The sequence below is a fragment of the Mus caroli genome, unplaced genomic scaffold (genome assembly GCF_978045245.1).
Source record: "Mus caroli unplaced genomic scaffold, Mus_caroli_1 scaffold_12, whole genome shotgun sequence".
Lineage (NCBI taxonomy): Eukaryota > Metazoa > Chordata > Mammalia > Rodentia > Muridae > Mus > Mus caroli.
In genome coordinates, this window is record NW_028227267.1 from 98,251,557 (window position 1) to 98,269,556 (window position 18,000).

The window sequence follows — 18,000 nt, forward strand, 5'->3', positions numbered from 1 at the left end:
AGTGGGTGGGTAGGGGAGCAGGGTGGAGGGAGGGTATAGGGAACTTTTGGGATAGCATTTGAAATGTATATAAAGAAAATATCTAATAAAAAAATAAATTTAAAAAAGTATTAATCCTAGAAGTAACGCAACATTCTGTCATTCTCACCCTGCCTTTGGCTCTTCCTCTTGACATCTATTTTTAAAAGGTGTAGGTGCCTTTAAGTCTTGGTTCTTGACTGAACATGCATTGGCAAGCACTCTTTAGACCAACAGTAGTTTCACTGTTGCCTATTTAGTCCCCTAATTTTTTTTCACACCACTCAGTGGTGGAGCGCTACGTATAGTAAACTGAACGTAGGACCTTAGGCACGTTAGGCAAGGACTCTACCACTGAGCTACATCCCTAGTCCAGATTTTTGTTTTAATAAATACAGCACATTTGGGGCTGAAGAGATAGCTCAGCAGTTAGGAGAGCTAGCTGCTCTTCCAGAGGACCTGAGTTAGATTTCCAGGTAGCTCACAATCTTCTGTAATTCAGTCTCGGGATCAAATGCCCTCTTCTGACCTGTGTGGACACCATGTACACATGATGCACAAACATACATGCAGACAAAACTCTCATACCATACACATGAAGTTAATTATTAGTTAAAACAAAATACAGTCATTCATAAGACAAGTTGGTGAATTTTAGGAAAAGGAGTAAGAAATAAGGATATGTGAAAAGTAGATCAGACTAGCTCACAGATGTTATCTGGAATTAAAGAATATTACCTCTAATTATATACTGGGGGAGTGGTAGAAGAAAAGGAAGATGTTTTTGGCAAACCTCAGTGTATTTCATTAAAGGAAATAATGGAAAAATTACTCAGGGTACGACAGAATGATAAGGAGCCATGTGAACACAAACACAGAACTCATCAGTAAAAGAAAACTTGGAACGAATAAAAAGAATATTTCAGTAAGACATGCACACATGTATATATTAACATATAAAATATGACAGGACTGAGTGAGGAAGACAGTGTGGGCATGATTTTATTTCATATTATTAAAGAATATTTAACACCAATGAAATCTGAAACGATCAGAGTTTCCTAATGGGTCAGGCTGAACAGGAAGATGTAAATACACAGTACCCCGTTACATTTATTAGAAGAGTTCCAGACTCAAACATCTTCAGAAGCTAGGCCCTGAGAGAAGGCTACTACAAGTCTGAAGACATTTTCAGTATCTATGTGTAGAACTATCGAAACTCCATGACTTTACCTCTCCTGTCCTTGGGGGAAACCAGGAAGGACCTGATAGGTGATCCTGGGGTGAATGCTATTTGTTGCCATTTGTTGACACTGGAGAATGCAGGTCCACTTTTTGTAGACCTTTCAATGCTTTTTGTTGTTTTTGTTTTTTTCAAATTATTATTTGTGAATGTCACATCATGTGCCCCAACCCCACACATTTCCCAGTCTCTCCATATCCACCCTCCACCGTTGTCACCATCCCTGAAGAAGACAATAACAATAAATAAATAAAACATCTCACTGTGGAAGCTGTGGTGTCACAGTGTGTCACACAGCATGCCCTTTTGTCCAAACAGCTTGCTTGGAAATGTTCATTGCAGTGAGTTATTTGTCTGGTTCGAGGACTCTGGCTTCCGGCTACACTCTTAATACTGGACCCTCACTGGGACTCCTCTAGGATACCCTGTTGTCGCCCTGTGTCATGGAGATCCTGCAGCCCTGGATCTGCTCCAGAAACTCGTAGGTAGGATAGTCATTGCAGTAGGGCCAGCACAAAACCCAGGATCTGGACCTAGGTGATAGCTGAGTTGGTCGGCCCACCAGCTCACTAGCACCTTCACTAATGGGGTTTCTAGTGTATTTTTGAAAGTCTTGAATTAATTAGTAAACTCGTTTGAGAGCTGGAGAGATGGCTCAGTGATTAGTAGCACTCACTGCTCTTGCAGAGGACCAAGGAAAGGTTCCCACCACTCACATAGTGGCTAACAGCTATCTATAGCTTCAGTTCCAGGAGACCTGATGTCCCCTTCTTCCAGCCTTTTGAACTGCTGGATGCATGTGATACACAGACATACACATACACTTTAAAATGTAGATAAACACGTTAAAAATTAAATCTCTTAGAGACATAACAAATAGCCATGCTGATGACCAGAATAGCCTCCTAGATGTAAGTAAAGGAAAATAATTTTATACAACCATGACTGTGTTTAAAGTTTTAACGATAAACACATAGATTTTCTTCTTCTTCTTCCTTTTTTTTTTTTTTTTTTTTTTTGGTTTTTCGAGAGAGAGTTTCTCTGTACAGCCCTGGCTGTCCTGGATCTCACTTTGTAGACCAGGCTGGCATCAAACTCAGAAATCCGCCTGCCTCTGCCTCCTGAGTGCTGGGATTAAAGGTGTGTGCCACCATGCCCAGCTCTTCTTTTTTTTAATCTTAAGGAAACTTTTATTAGAGTAAAAATCTCAGGGCAGGGGAATTGTAAACCTGGGCAGCGCCTCAAAGGAGGACAAAGGAGAAGAGAAGAGAAAAGCCAATGCTGTGTGACGTGACCCAGCATGGTGGTCAGACTTACAGCAGCAGGCAGACACAGAGTGGAGAAGAGACCTTTAGATAAAGACGAGGAAGACATGTTGTAGAAAGCATGCTTAGAAAAGAAATAAAGGAGAAGAGAGGGAAGTTACACTCTTCTGAATGGTTCAGAAGAGGGAGTGAATTTATGAGACCATATGGCTGCACGCTATCGGAGACCACCATTATACTGTGGTCTTGAAAGCAACTGTTTTTGCGGGGTGGTGGTGAGTGCCTTTTTTTTTTTTTTTTTTTTTTTTTGGTTTTTCGAAACAGGGTTTCTCTGTGTAGCCCTGGCTGTCCTGGAACTCACTTTGTAGACCAGGCTGACCTCGAACTCAGAAATCCGCCTGCCTCTGCCTCCCGGAGTGCTGGGATTAAAGGCGTGCGCCACCACGCCCGGCTGGTGAGTGCCTTTTATCTTAGCACTTGGGAGGCAAAGGCAAGCACATCTCTGTGAGTTCAAGTCCAGCCTGATCTACAGAGCAAGATCCAGGACAGCCAAGACTACACAGAGAAACCTTGTCTTGGAAAGCCAAAATGAAATAAAGAAAACAGAAAGAAAAGTTCTTGACTTTTGCTTTCTTTTCAGTGTTTTTCATCGTTGTTTTATTGGTTGGTTGGTTAGTTAATTGCCTGGATTCATTGTGGTTTTTGAGACAGGGTCTTGCTATAGAGCTCTAGGTTGCCTGGACCTCACTTTGTAAACCAGGCTGGCTTCAAAAATTCAAAGATTAAGGTGAGTGTCACGACCTATAATACCCTTTTGTATTCATTATTAATGATCTTTGATTTATCTTTGGTTTTGAGACAAGGTCTTGATAAGTAATGTAGGTATCCTTTGACTCAGAATCCTCCTGCCTCCACAGTTTGTAAAAAAATGTTTATTTGTTTGTTTCTTTCTTTCATGTGTATGAGCACACCATCACTGACACACCAGAAGAGGGCATTGGATCCCATTACAAATGTCTGTGAACCACCATATGGTTGTGGGAATTGAATTTATGACCTCTGGAAGAGCAGCCAGTGCTCTTAACCACTGAGTCACCTCTCCAGCCCCCTGCCTCAGCTCTTAAGTGCTGGGATTACAGGTCAAGTATGTGTTAGAATTCAGGAATCGCCACACAAACCACTCAGTCCCTGGTCTCAGTTAAGCAAGAATTGTTTATTGAACATGCACCCTCAAGACTGATCCATCAGGGTCGCAACCTAGACTCAGGACCTTGAACATTTCTCATGGTTAGCTTTTAAAGGAAAAAAGCCATAATGAGCACCTGTGCAGGTGCAGGTGCAGGAAGTGCTGCCTGGTGGTCAGCTCTGACTCAAGCTATTTTGGCTAACTAGACTAACAGAACAGTTCTAACTGGCCTTTATTCAATGGGTCCTAAGTAGAGATTATGTTTGTCAAATTTCTTAAGATTCACCAAGCTCTGAACATAGAGAACATAACAAGGTATATGGTCAGCTTAATGCTGCTCTCAGTCAAGTTATTTTTTGTCAACAATATGAAATAGCTGACAGGCATGGAACAAAATGTCCAACAGCTACAGTAGGGGGTCAGGCCTCAACAGTATGTACCACCACACCAGGCTGTTTTCTGGTATTATTCTCTATGACACATGCCACTGAACCAGAACTACTTGCCTTCCTCTCTGCACCATGACATGTAAGAGTATTACGCTCATTTAGACGGATCCTTCTGCCATTTTCTCAATTTACAACATGTTTTGATGATTTTAGTCAAATCAGTGCTCATAAATGATCTAAGTATAAAACTTCTTTTGGAAACTAGCTGGAGGCAAGCAGGCATCATTTGCTGCCAGAGTAGTTGAGTAGCAAGCTATTACCAATCCATGCATCACCAATCAAAACATAAATTTTCTGGAGCAAAACCTACTTTCATACTGAAGCATGTATGATTGAACCCAATCGCATAGCACAAGCTGCTCTATGAACAAATATATGTATAAGCTGAAATGCTTTTGTCTTTAGATCTTTCAAAAGACATGGCAATGTCCCAAAATGTAAACAAATTTTATAATGGAAATTTTAATATAAACAAAAAATCAGTAGTATTTTATAATAGGGGATGATTTATCTATCGCCTGAGGCTCCCTTACTCAACCCTAGTGGCTTTTGAACAATGCCTATTCATTAAACCACTGTAGCTAAAATGATGCTTATTTATTTATTCATTTTTGAGACATGGTCTCACTATGTAGCCTGAGCTGTCCTGGAACTCAATTTGTAGATCAGGCTGTCCTCAAATGCAAAGGTCTACCTGCCTCTGCCTCTGCCTCTGAAGTCCTGTGAATGAAGTCTACCATGACCAGACTATCACAATTATTTTCTTAAAGCAATAATATAATTGTCATAGCCCAAAATGACAATTTCCTGTCACATAACTTCTTTTATAGTCTGTGAATCATAATGTAAATGAAGCCTATGTGTTACCACTGGTGCATACTCCCTTCTTTCTTGTGTTGTTATTATTGTTTCTTTGTCTTTTGTTTTCAAGGCAGGGTTTATCTGTGTAGCCTTGGCTGACCTGGTACTTGCTCTATAGACCAGGCTAGGCTGGAATGCAGAGATCCACCATCCTCTGTCTCCCAAGTGCTGGTATCAAAGTTGTGCACCACCACTGTCCAGCTGAACACTCTTTTAATCTAATAATTCCTTCTCCCTATCGTTTATTTTTGTGCTTTTTTTGAGTGCGGGGGGAGGGGGGATTTGAGTAACCCAGACTTCTGTCTGATCCTGTGGAACACCACGGATTGCTACAGTGAGGGGTAGCCACTGGACGGTTAAGCAAGAACAGAGAAGTGCAGCCAAACAATGGAGACCGGTAATCATCACCAAGATCAAGGTGAATAAAAGAATCCTTACTATTAAATTATTTCAATTATTTATATTTACTTCTAACTTATGTGTATGGGGGTTTTGCCTCCATGTGTGTCTGTGTACTATGAGTGTGCTAGGACTCTCAAAGGTCAGAAGAGCTTCTCAGATCCTCTGGGGCTGGAGTTACAGCCAGTTGTGGGCTGACGTGTGAGCACTGGGAGTCCGACCCGAGTCCGTTGGTACAATGACTAATGTTCTTAAATGCCGAGGCAGCAATCTGAGGCCCCGGCTAGAGCTGTTGTTTTGGTTTTGGTGTCTTCTTCAGAAATGGGATTATTGAATCCCACTGTATTTCTGCTCTCAAGCATTTTCTTACTGCTACTTATAGTAAATATGAATGCTTGCACCCCTACCCCACAGTATACAGTTCCACATTTTCCACATCCTCATCAATACATCTATGTTCTTTACATTTTGCATACTGACAAGGGGAAGGCAATATCTATCAGGGGTCTGATTTGCATTCCCTCATTGATTAAAGCATTTTCTATATGCTTGTTAGGTTGTTTTGGCGGGGTTTTATTGTTGTTGTTGGTTGGTTGGTTGGTTTTTTGTTTTTGGTTTTGGTTTTTTTTTTGAGAAATGTCTCAAGTCAACTGCCCACATTTTGTTTGTTTGTTGAGACAGGGTTTCTCTGTAGCTCAGGCTGTCCTGGAACTTGATCTGTAGATCACACTAGCCTCAAACTCAGAGATCCACTTGCCTCAGCCCCACCACCTCTCAACTCAACTGCCCACTTTTAATGGCTTATTTGCTCTTTTGCTTTTGGGTTGATGGATGTTTCTGGGGACTCTGGATAGAACCCCACTTCCAAAATGTATACCCTTTAACTGTTTTTTTTTTTCTCGTTTCATAGGTTGGCTTTTTCTTCTGGTCACTGTTTGCTTTATAGGCCTGGTGTCATTTTGACGTAAGGTTATCCATTCTCCTAAGGATGACTTCCATCCTCAGAGGACAGCGACTCTACTGGAATAAGTAAAAACTCTATTTTATAAAGTGCTATTTGTTTAGGACTTAAAAGATGGTTGATTCTCCCAAGTCAGGGTTACAAGTGATCCAGTAATGTCCCTGGCGGCTTGCAGAAGCTTCCACATCCTGCCGAGGTCCCCAGATGACTGTATTTTGTATCTCTTTGACTGCCAAGATGTGTAAATGCCTTCCAGAATATAAGAACTGCATTTCTTAAGTCAGACTTACCTAGGTAGGTGGCTCATCTTGACCATGAAAGCGTTATTTGCATTTTTTTTTTTTTTTACCACAAGGTTATCTCTTGCTGTCAGGAAGCAGGTTTGGGGCCCTACCCATAGGTACTAGCTGTTTCAGACAAGAGATTCACCAGGTTGTAAAAAAAAAAAGGGGGGGGGGGCTAGGGGTATAGGACAAAAGGTGTATTCTTGTATCTCCTTTCAGATTAAGATTGTATTGTTGGTAGCAATTTAAAGTTATTTTGTTCAACTCTTTTTTTTTTTTTTTTTTTTGGTTTTTCGAGACAGGGTTTCTCTGTGTAGCCCTGGCTGTCCTGGAGCTCACTTTGTAGACCAGGCTGGCCTCGAACTCAGAAATCCGCCTGCCTCTGCCTCCCGGAGTGCTGGGATTAAAGGCGTGCGCCACCACGCCCGGCTTTGTTCAACTCTTGCTTAATGTATTTTACATATACAACTCATTTTGAAATACAATGTACAGTTCTAGTCTACTAGAACTAGAAAGCTACTATTGCAAACTGTTCAGGGTGATTAGAAAAGCAAGTTAGTAGTTAGTCACCTATAAATAATCTTTCTTGTACTCTTACGGGGTACTAGTTAGTTAATTACAGAAATAAGCTTTATTTAGCCTCCTTATGTTTTCAAAGTTAAACAGAAATAGCTAGCATCAAGTAACATTTGTCCAGTTACTGAGATACTATACTGAGATAGGTATCACCTATACTGAGATGTCCAACACTTCAGAGATCTGCAGCATACAGCATTTAAGATGTTTGGCTCCATTCCACATAATGAGTTTATGGGCTGCCCCAAGGGGGTCTATTTCCATTAAATTCTTATTATGTGTGCTTCCTTACAAATCTGTTGTCCCTTGTCCCTCAGCGGATAACCTATCACCTGCTAACTCACCTTTTCCAATGGGTTCATCCCTAAATCAGGCCTCTGAATCCAGCCCAACTGTCAGTACAAGTCAGCTCAGGCCAAGCTGCACGCACTATTACTATCACAGTATTTTCCCCCATACTTTATTTTGATCATGTCTTTTCCTTCCCCCAACTCCTCTCAGATCCTTCTAACCTTAGTTCATGTTCCTTCTTTCTCAATAAAACAAGAAAAAAAAAAAAATGAAAGTCAAAACACACAACCAGTAAGACAACAATGTTAAAAACAAAATGCAAAAGCTAACAAAAATCAAACCAAAGCCAAGAGAAACACATGAGACGGCGTGTTGGCCAAGCTTCTCTGCAGCCTGGCCTGGTGCTCAGCTGATATACTCAACATCACATTGCTCTTAACTTAAACCACTGGATGCTTCCTCTGTCTCCAGCACAGTGGGGTCACATCTATTGCTGCACCTACCCATTCCTGATGATACCATTATTAACACCATCAGGGTACCAGGTATGGAAAGAGATGGAAAGCATCCCTTAGTCCCTTGGCTTTGGGTTGTGTCTAACAGAGGCTAAGCTTAAGACAGCTCGGGCCCCACCAGAGCATGCATGTAAGATGAGTAGGTCTTGGCTATACATGTGCCTATCGCTCCCAAGAATTTCACAGCAGTGTATCTGGACTTTTCACCTTGGGCAGACTGATTCCCCATCCCTCTTTTAAGGGCCACTTATGTGTCTTTTGTATGTTTTCATAAGCTTGTACAATACCCGGACCGTGTATCACTTGTATCCTGAAATATTTTCAAGGATGAGCAAGTATCAAAGCTATGTTCTAGGTCAGCATCCTTTAACAAACATCTCTTTGATGCAGGTGCTTGCATAGGGCTTGTAGAATTTCAAGTGTTCTGATTTTCTCAATTCTTCCCCTTCGGTTGACTAACCCCTCTAGCCTGCCTTTAGCAATCCACCAAGCTCTTCTGTTCTCATCCTCCACATGTGCCTTCACTGCAATGGAAGGAAAATTACTTGTCCTCTAACATTTGTTCTTTCGCACACTATGGGACTTTTATTTAGGCAAGTCAGGCTATTATTCAGAGGAAGCCTCTGGTGACATAGGCTCCATTCGTTGCTCTCTCTGACTTTATCATTTCAGTACTAAAGACAGGAGAGCTTGAAAAACACTAAGGAATGATTTATAACCAAGTCTCAATATATTTAGGGTATTTATAGCCAGATCCTGATAACTTCAATCCATGGCTCTGGAGTCCACTTGCTAGAGGCTGGGACATACAATCAATCTCCTGAGAGGTCTAATAGAAACAATGTATGAGGTAACTTTTTCTCTTATTTCTAAGGGCATATCCCTGGATGAAATTTGTTTCATATGAGATGTAACTGTTCTGCAAACGAGGCATCAAAGGGGCTGGAGCAATGGCTCGTCAGTTAAGAGCGCTTGCTGCTTTTGCAGGGGATCCAGGCTTGAGCCACACCCAAACATCCATTCCTCTCTCCCGTTCTAGGGGATCTGATCCCCTCATCTGGATCAGATGGTTCTGGTTGACTTTCCACAATGTGAGATATGCCTGGAGAATCAGAAAGATGAAGAAAGCAACCGTCAGCTCAGCACAGGAGTGGTAGGTGTCTTAGTTACTGCTTTATGCCCTTGAAGAGACATCATGACAAAGGCAACTCTTACAAAAGAAAGCATTTAACAGAGGGCTTGCTGGCTGGGCAGTGGTGACACATGCCTGTGTCCCAGCACTTGAGAAGGAGAGAGAGAGAGAGAGAGAGAGAGAGAAAGAGAGAAAGAGAGAGAGAGAGAGAGAGAGAGAGAGAGAGAAAGAGAGAAAGAGAGAGAGAGAGAGAGAGAGAGAGAGAGAGAGAGAGAGAGAGAGAGAGAGAGAAAGAAAGAAAGAAAGAAAGAAAGAAAGAAAGAAAGAAAGAAAGAAAGAAAGAAAGAAAGAAAGAAAGAGGTCTGCTTAGTTTCAGAGGAAAAAAAACCAACCAAACAAAAAAACCAAACCAACACCCCTTCCCCCCACAAAAAACAAAAAGACAGCAGGCAGACAGGCAGGCAAGCAGGCCGGCATGGGATTGAGAGCTTATATCCTGACCTGGAGGCATGCAGGTAGAGAGACACTGGACCTGGCATGGGTGTTTGAACCTCACAGCCCCTCAGCCCTCAGTAACACACCTCCTCCAATAAGGCCACATGTTATAATTCCCAAACAGTTCCACTAACTGGAGGTGGAGCCTTTGGGGACCAATCTCATTCAGAACAGCACAGTACGGCAGGAATGGATAACAGCAAAAAATACAGTGCAGATGCTCCTGGGGGAAGCTCTGGTTTGTGCTGCTCGCAGCAAATTACTGGTGACAAACTTCCTACAAACAGCAGCAGAACAGCCAAAAGCACAGCTAATATAAGGAGGACTGGTTTAGTTAACCTGATTATAAATGTCTGAGGGAAGGAGCTTCATTCTTCTCACTAATTCTTCTAATAATTCCTCTACTTAGTTCACAAGACACGTCATAAAACTGAATTTGTGAAGCAGTTTTAATCGATTATTACCTTCTTAACTTCATATAAATTCCAGACAAGATTTTTTTAAGTTAGATCTGTTATCAATAAGATTTGAAAATGTTCTAATATACAAAACTGTATTGCATTTAATAGCATCACTAGTCATCTATTTATGAAGATATAATTACTCATAATTATACACACTAGTGGTCAACACAGCCACTTTTAGCTCACTGACTAGGCTAAGTATTGGTCACCACTAAAATAAATGTTTATCTGATTTTTTAAAAAAAATGTTTTTAAAAATTAGAAGTGAAATTCTCTTTTAATTATTTTTATTCTATAGCATTCGTGTTTTGCCTGCATGTGTGTTGGGTTCTCTGGAACCGGAGTTATAGAAAGTTGTAAGCTTCCATGTGGTTCTGGGAATTGAACCTGGGTCCTTTGAAAGAGCAGCCAATGCTCTTAACCTTCAAGCCATCTCTCCAGCCCCAGAAGCACAGCTTTCACTGCATAAATGTCCTGGGATCCATATGCAGTTCTCATTTGGAAGGAAGAGTCCATTACTTTAGAATAACGAATCCGTTTTCACACAGTCTCAATTACAGCGGCAATTTCTTTGAACTGTTTGTAGAAATTCTGGAGAGAAAGGAGAAAATATTAATTTTACTTTTAAAGGATATTGATGAAGTTCCTCTAGTTATATCTATACAGATATACACTGTCCATATTTTAATGTTACAGTCTTGGTAAAGATCACTGAAAAAAACATTCTGACAAGAGGGGTCAGAATTTGAGACAAACCCCAGATGACCATGTCTAAAAAACAAGCAGGAAGAATACATTACACATGGCCATGCTCCTGCAGGCGTCTCAGTGTCCATGGGGCACTGGCTCAGAAGTAAGAAGTAATGAAGAGCAAAATCTACAAATATCCAGATCCCTTAGGGATAATACAGTAGTCACAGGTAACATCCACACATATGTGCTACTTGCCACGTTGGAGGCATGGGCATATACACACAATGGCATCACTCAGCTATGACAGAGGAAACCCTATCATTTCCAACCCAGGTGAACCCAGAGCACGCTATGCTGAAGACCAACAAGACACAGCAAGACAGACACTACATGATCTCAGTTATATTAAGGACACTGAATTCACAGACACAGAAAATCGCAGGTGGGTGTCGGGTACTAGGGGTATGGCAAGAGTGACGATGCTGCCTAAAGGCTGCTGACTTAGCTGCAGAAGTCCTGAGGATCTAACGTATAGAAGGCCATGTATGATTAGTACTGACATACTGTGTGAGAGATTAGGAGCATAGATTTTTTTTTTTTAAAGAATTTTTAAATTTTATTTTATGTGCATTGGTATGAAGTGTGTCAGATCCCCTGGAAATAGAGTTACAGTCAACTGTGAGCTACTATGTAGGATTGAACCCAAGTCCTCTGAAAGAGCAGCCAGTGCTCTTAACCACCGAGCATCTCACCAGGCCCCAGGAACATAGATTTTAAACATTCTCAGTGCCCACACATTCACACACACTATGGCTGCTGGGAATGCATGTGATAATTACCTTCATGGACACAGTCACCAGACATCACATATTTTTACCCAATCACATTGTATACAGTGAAAACATAAACTTTGTATTTGTCAATTATACAACAACGCTTCAGGGGAAAGGTGATCTATTTACTCTTTTACTCCTGTCCAGGCAGAATGAGGGAGAAGGATGGGTCTGCACGTATGGATGGCTGAGATGCTGAGCCTGAGGCGCTCTTTCACAATCAGTCAATGACTACATGATACACTTGCTTTGCCCATGGCACATTCCTTCAAACACTTACCAATATTACTAAGAACAAAAGTGTGTAGTCTTGTCTATCAAGAGCCTCTTAAAATACAGTTTATAGAAGAGGAACTCGAAAGTCATCCAGTGATATGGGAGAGACTTTTCCAGAGCCCATGATGGAGAGGGAAAGCCTGGGCTTAGCAGCAGAGCACCTACCTAGCATGAGCAAGGCTCTAGGTATGACCGCCACATCATACACAAATACAAAAGAAAGCTCAGAGCTGGAGATGGCTCTGCAGTTATGAACCCACTCTACCAGAGAACCTGGGTTTGATTTCCAGGGGCACTGACATGGCAGCCCATTACAACTGCCTGAAACTCCAGTCCTATGGGATCTGATGCCCTCTTCTGGTCACTGGGTACTGCATGTGTGTGGTGCAGACATACTATAGTAGACCAAACACCCATATACCCAAAATAAAACAAATAACAATAAAGGAATTCCAGGATCAATGCATTTTTATTCTTTTACAAAAAAATAACTTTTAATTTCCATTCCTTTTACTATGGTTGCTTTTTTAGAGTGTTAAACTGTCCCTTGAGAGCTAACTGTTTTAGCTCACAGCAAACCAAACCAAAATTGCACACGCCAGTTAAATTGGCTAACAATGCACATCTCTCAGCATATATATCCAAGAGGAAATTAGACTTCGTGTTCAGTCCCATTTCCTACCTGGGGAAAGAGGTAAGGAAAACGATAGCATGAATGGTCTAAGTTTAAGAATAAACTATTGAGCCGGGCGTGGTGGCGCACGCCTTTAATCCCAGCACTTGGGAGGCAGAGGCAGGTGGATTTCTGAGTTCGAGGCCAGCCTGGTCTACAGAGTGAGTTCCAGGACAGCCAGGGCTATACAGAGAAACCCTGTCTCGAAAAACAAAACAAAACAAAACAAAACAAAACAAAACCAACCAAACAAACAAACAAACAAAAAGAATAAACTATTGAGTTACTTAAATCTCTAGCTAATAAGACTAGTCAATAAGTACTTGATCTGAACTGTGTTTTGTCTAAACCTCAATGTCAATGCTATTCAATGAAAACATTAGTTTTGCTTAAAATTATTAAGCCTAAAGAAAAATAAAATAAAATAAAATAAAAAGTTAATTACAGAGTAGATAATCCTGTAGAGAAGATGAAATATTCCTAAATATAACCATCGAAAACTGTTAGAGTAATTAACATTACTCTAACAATAAGCATGGCATGTCTTATTGAAAAACAAAAACTTAAGCTTCCAGAGAAAATAACTTTAGAAATGACTACATGTAAAATACATCAACTTGCAAGTAAATAAACATTCTCTTAAGAAGAGAGACTGTATACAGCTCTGAACCAGCAATGGCATTTAAATTCAGTGAGTTGAATTACAAACCTGAAATTGTGGAATTGTCATCTCGATGGACTTGCTGCTTACTTGGCCAGAGTGATCTGCCACCTTCAGCATCACTGCCACGTAAGGATACTTGAGAGATCTGCAGCTGTCAGAGCTCACAGCCATGCCCAGTTTCCACTGAAAATCTATAAGCTTTAACACAACAGTACAAATATCACCTGAGAAATACCACTGCCTTGAACAAATACTTAAGTTTCTCTGTACTCAGTCTTGTATTCGTTTCAATACTGGTCATAGTACAAGAAAATACCTTCGTTTATGTTGGCAAGCAATGGTCAAATGGCAAAAAAAACACAGGGCATGAGCAGAATCAGAAAACAAGAAAAGCAGAGAGTCAAACAAAGACACCCAAGTGTCTACCAGATGAACGACAAGGAAAAGACGTAGAAAGTGGCTTTTCCTAACAGGCTTAACTTCCGCTCTGCTTCAGGGCTCTGTAGCACTTTTAACCTTTCTTCTGTCCCATCCCCAAGTCCTAAAACAGAAGCTGAGAAACATGGTCCTCACAGCTGCCTGCGGCACACGTGGAAACCGGACCATGGCTGCCTCTACAGTACCCAGCTAAAACCTACTATTACATTGAGTGGTATGAGTGGTGATGATGTGGCTTTAGATTTCATCAGTCCCTATGACAGTCACATGCCAGGTGGTGACACACTATGCAGTGTATGTACGTGTCCAGTGCCTCACTGAACCACCTCAGTATTACAGGGTATTATTTCCACTTTGCAGATGACAGAACCCAGTTTCAGAGAGCTTAGGTGATGGGCTCAAGGTCACACCTTGAGGTCTGTTCCAGGATCAGAATAGAGACCCGTGTCTGTTTGGCTCTGAAGACTGTAAGCTTAAGGACTACTAATTTAATCTAGTTCCTGTTGCAGATTCTTGTGTTGCCACGGCATCAAACAGAACTGGATACACGGAGCTCTTGATACTGACACTAAAACCTGGGTGGAAAACTTTGCCTCACTCCAAAAAAGATGAGATGGCGCCTGGCACTCAAACTACACTTGCTGATTGACTCTATCTTTTGCAATAAAACTAAGGTATGCCTTGTGACATCACTCCTTTGACAAACACAAGCAGTGCTAACTTTTCAGTTTCTAATTATTAGGACTAAGTAATAACTTCCAAGGTTCCTACACACTGAACTAGACATCAGAAGTTCATTGCTTTTCATAATTAGAAACATTTTTTTTTTTTAAAACTCCTGATTTCTTGGGCACATGGAAGTCGAAGGACGTCTTGAAATTAAGTTTGTTTTCTGCTTCACCCTGTGTTCCAGGGATCGAACTCAAGTCATTCAGCTTGGCTGCAGGCACCATCACCCAGTGAGTCAGCCCCTGGCCCTACAGTTTCTCTCATAATCCTGTGACACAGCCATAACCCTATGAAACAGCTCATTACATGGTGGTTTGTTTCTTGGTTTTGGAGACAAGATTTTTCTATAAAGCCCAGACTGGCATCGCAACTGTGACTTCTGCTTCAGCCACCCAGGTGCTGGGACTACAGCCACATATACCTAGCTTGGTAGATTAATTTGCAACATACTGTACAGTTTGTTTTTGTTAAGTTGTGAAACTTGTCTAAAATTTTATTTTTCAGCTCTTTGTGTGTGAACTATGCAAAAAAAAAAAAAAAAAAACAAAAACAAAAAATGCCCTGAATCATCTTTTTTAAATTCATTATTAATTCTGATAGTCTTGTAAATTATCGTGGCTTTTCTCGTGTATATAATCATATGACCAGACACTGGTGAATGACTGTATGGAGGGCGATTACAGCACCCTTGCCACTCAGATACGTCTGTGTCCTAATCAGAGACTTTCTCCTTGTGAGAAAGCAGACATTAAAGATTTAACAGAATTAAGATCGTGGCCTGCATTTTCCTGGGTGTGATCCCAATGTAATAACAGTTTTTCTAGAAGGAAGGAAAGAGGGTTGGAGTCAGAAGAGAAGCAGGGGTTGGAACCGAGCTGAGGCCACAAACAAGATAGGAGGCAGGCTCTAAAAGCAGCAAAAGACAAACAAGAGACCCTCCCCTGCAGCCAGACCACAACCTTCCTCCACCTTGGCCTTGTAAAACTGGTTTTATACCTCTGACTCCCAGAACTGTAACCGATAGATTCATATTGCTTTAGGGTGGAAAAGTTTCCTAAAATACATACATATATACATACACATAAACATTCATACACACATACATAGATGCGTACAGCCCAGTACAGGTCAGTTTCAAAGCATCTTTAATGGAACATAGAAAATGAGAGAACAAAATAACTTGGGGTTGAATAGTAATAATAAACCAGCTCAGGTAACGCTGACTGGAGATGGCTCAGTGGTCAAAAGCACTTGCTGCTCTTCCAGAGGACCCAGGTTCAGTTCCCAGCACCCACATGGCAGCTCACAACCATCTATTACTGCAATTCCAGCGACTCTGAGGCCCCTTCTGGTCTCTAGGGACCCATGTGTTATACAGACAGATAAAACCTTAAAACAAAACAACAAAAAGCCACTAACTTCATATACTGTTACACAAAACAGAGCAGGTTTATCCGTATCACAGAGTCCCCTTGCAGGACTCTTCCAAACCAACAGCAAGAAAAGCTGGAGAATTCTAAGCTCTAAATCCAGCTACTTAGATGCTGGGGCCAGATGATCACAAGTTCGAGGCCAGTGTGGGTTATAAGTGAGTTTAAGGCCAACCTCAGAAGTTTAGTGAGAGCCTGCTTCCAAAAAAAAAAAAAAAAAAAATCATTTGGAGACAAGGAGCAGTCAGTACACTCTTCTCTCAGCCTCTGTATTCTTACCATGTTTTAACGTAAGCACTTTTCTTATATTTAGGTGAACGTAGGTAACTCCTGACTAAAACTCCCAATGTTTTTTCTTGGAAAAGTGTTAGTATTAATTTAGAGAGTCAAAAATACTATTTATTCCTAATGTAACATAAGAGAGGTTAGAAAAGTTAGAGTTCCTCTTCAGAGTAAGGTCTTTAAAGAAATGACTGAGCTCGACGGCGCACACCTTCGATCCCTGCGCTTCAGAGGCAGAGGCCGGTGGATCTGAGAGAGGTCAAGGCCAGTCTGGTTTTCCTAGCAAAGTTCTCCGGCTAGCCCGCCTCAAAACAAACTATCAAACAGTTAAAAGAAAAAGGGAGGACGCTATTTTTTGCAAATCTTAGCAATGTCTCTTGTAAGCGTCACATTTGAAAACATCGTATTCCTACCTTGGAATAAAGGAATAAAGGGTGCCTAATAAAGGTGGACCAGCGCTCGGGCTGCACTCTAAGGGTAGGGCAGTTTAAGTGACAGCCACAGCGGCCATCCCCTCGGGTGCAAGAGGGAAGCGCAGCCCGGGGAAGGATCGGCGAGCAGGGGATGGGACGGCGGGGCGGCCACTCACCTGGCCCGTGACCTGGAACGGAAGCAGAGACACGAGTTAGAGAAACGCCGTCCGGGCGCCAGCGTCCGCCCCAGACCATTGCCCTTCCAGCCCATACTCACCTCCGACTTGGCATCCAACACGGGCTCCCTGAACCCAGACTCCTCCATGGCCACAGTGGAACTCGCCGGCACCAGCCAGCACTTCCGCTTCCGGACCTAGGCCCCGCCCACCCAGCTAGGTTGCGGAGAATAGATTTCTATGTAATTCGAGTTTTGTCTCAGTTAAACATCAGTTTTAGGAGATAATGGGAAAGGGAAAGTTTTGTGAGGAAGAAAGGTCCAGAGACCTGCAGGAAACCTGGTGGGGGACGCGTGACATCCAGGATGTCGGCTCCCCCATTGTAGGGCAAGTGGGCTCCTCTCTGCGCAAGTGCAAAGTCAGGGTCCCAGTGCCTGCAGTGAGAAACAGGATCTCACTATGTAACCCTGGCTGGCCTGCGTCTCACTATGAAGACCGAGCTGGTTTCTAACTTACAGAGATTTACTTTCCTCTGTCTCTTGAGTGCTGGAATTAAAGATGTATACCACCACACCACAAACTGCCTCCCCCCGCCCCCCAGCTCCTTGCTGCTGGGAATAGAGAAGACACACATACACATATAACCCTGAGAGGTCAAAGCTTTTAAATTTAGACTCCATTTGTAGAAAACCTGACCGAAGTTTGAATTCAGACAAACTAACAGGCTGATACCTAGCATTAGTCTCCAAGTCAATCCCCATTAAAACCTGAGCCTAGCTCCAGTCTCTAGGCTAACCCCCAACAAGATCAACGTCTCCAGGTATTGCCCCAACAGATTTGCACCCCCAGGTTACAAGCCCACCCCCTGCCTAACGACCACCAATGCAGAGAGAAGCAGCAATTAAGTTTATGATATGACTCCCTGCACCAGCCAATTATGTTAACGGCCACGGTAGCTCTCCAATTAGATGCTTAAACACCCACGGTCCTGCTTGTAGCTTCCAATAAAGCCTTGCCCTGATAGATTTTAGGAGCACCCCACCACCAAAACCATCCTGTGTGATAGCAGTGTCCCTAAGGGGACCTGAGCTAGCTGGAATAAAAAGGCCCTACTGTGATTGCATTGGATCAGCTTCTGTCTCCTTTGGGGCATTTCAACCTTTCCCTGGCACTACACCCCTCACCTGATCTTTACAAAAATTTTCCCAAAACAGAAAGAACAAATATATTAAAGTTAACTTAGTTTACTCTATT

General features: G+C 42.0%; 1 protein-coding gene across 2 annotated transcripts; it reads right to left on the minus strand.

Annotated features, from left to right (window-relative positions):
• Positions 1-10,397: 10,397 nt before the first annotated feature.
• On the minus strand, positions 10,398-16,996 carry Commd6 (COMM domain containing 6). Of its 2 annotated transcripts, none has more exons than XM_085828812.1 (4): positions 16,848-16,996; positions 16,571-16,758; positions 13,324-13,476; positions 10,398-10,730 (listed from the first exon to the last, which is right to left on the minus strand). In XM_085828812.1, exons 3-4 carry the CDS (start codon positions 13,447-13,449, stop codon positions 10,680-10,682), a joined length of 177 nt encoding a protein of 58 aa, XP_085684938.1. In that variant the 5' UTR covers positions 13,450-13,476; positions 16,571-16,758; positions 16,848-16,996; the 3' UTR covers positions 10,398-10,679. The 2 variants fall into 2 exon arrangements, with proteins under 2 accessions (XP_085684938.1, XP_021037770.1); XM_021182111.2 differs by having other exon boundaries at positions 16,747-16,758; positions 16,848-16,938.
• Positions 16,997-18,000: the final 1,004 nt, after the last annotated feature.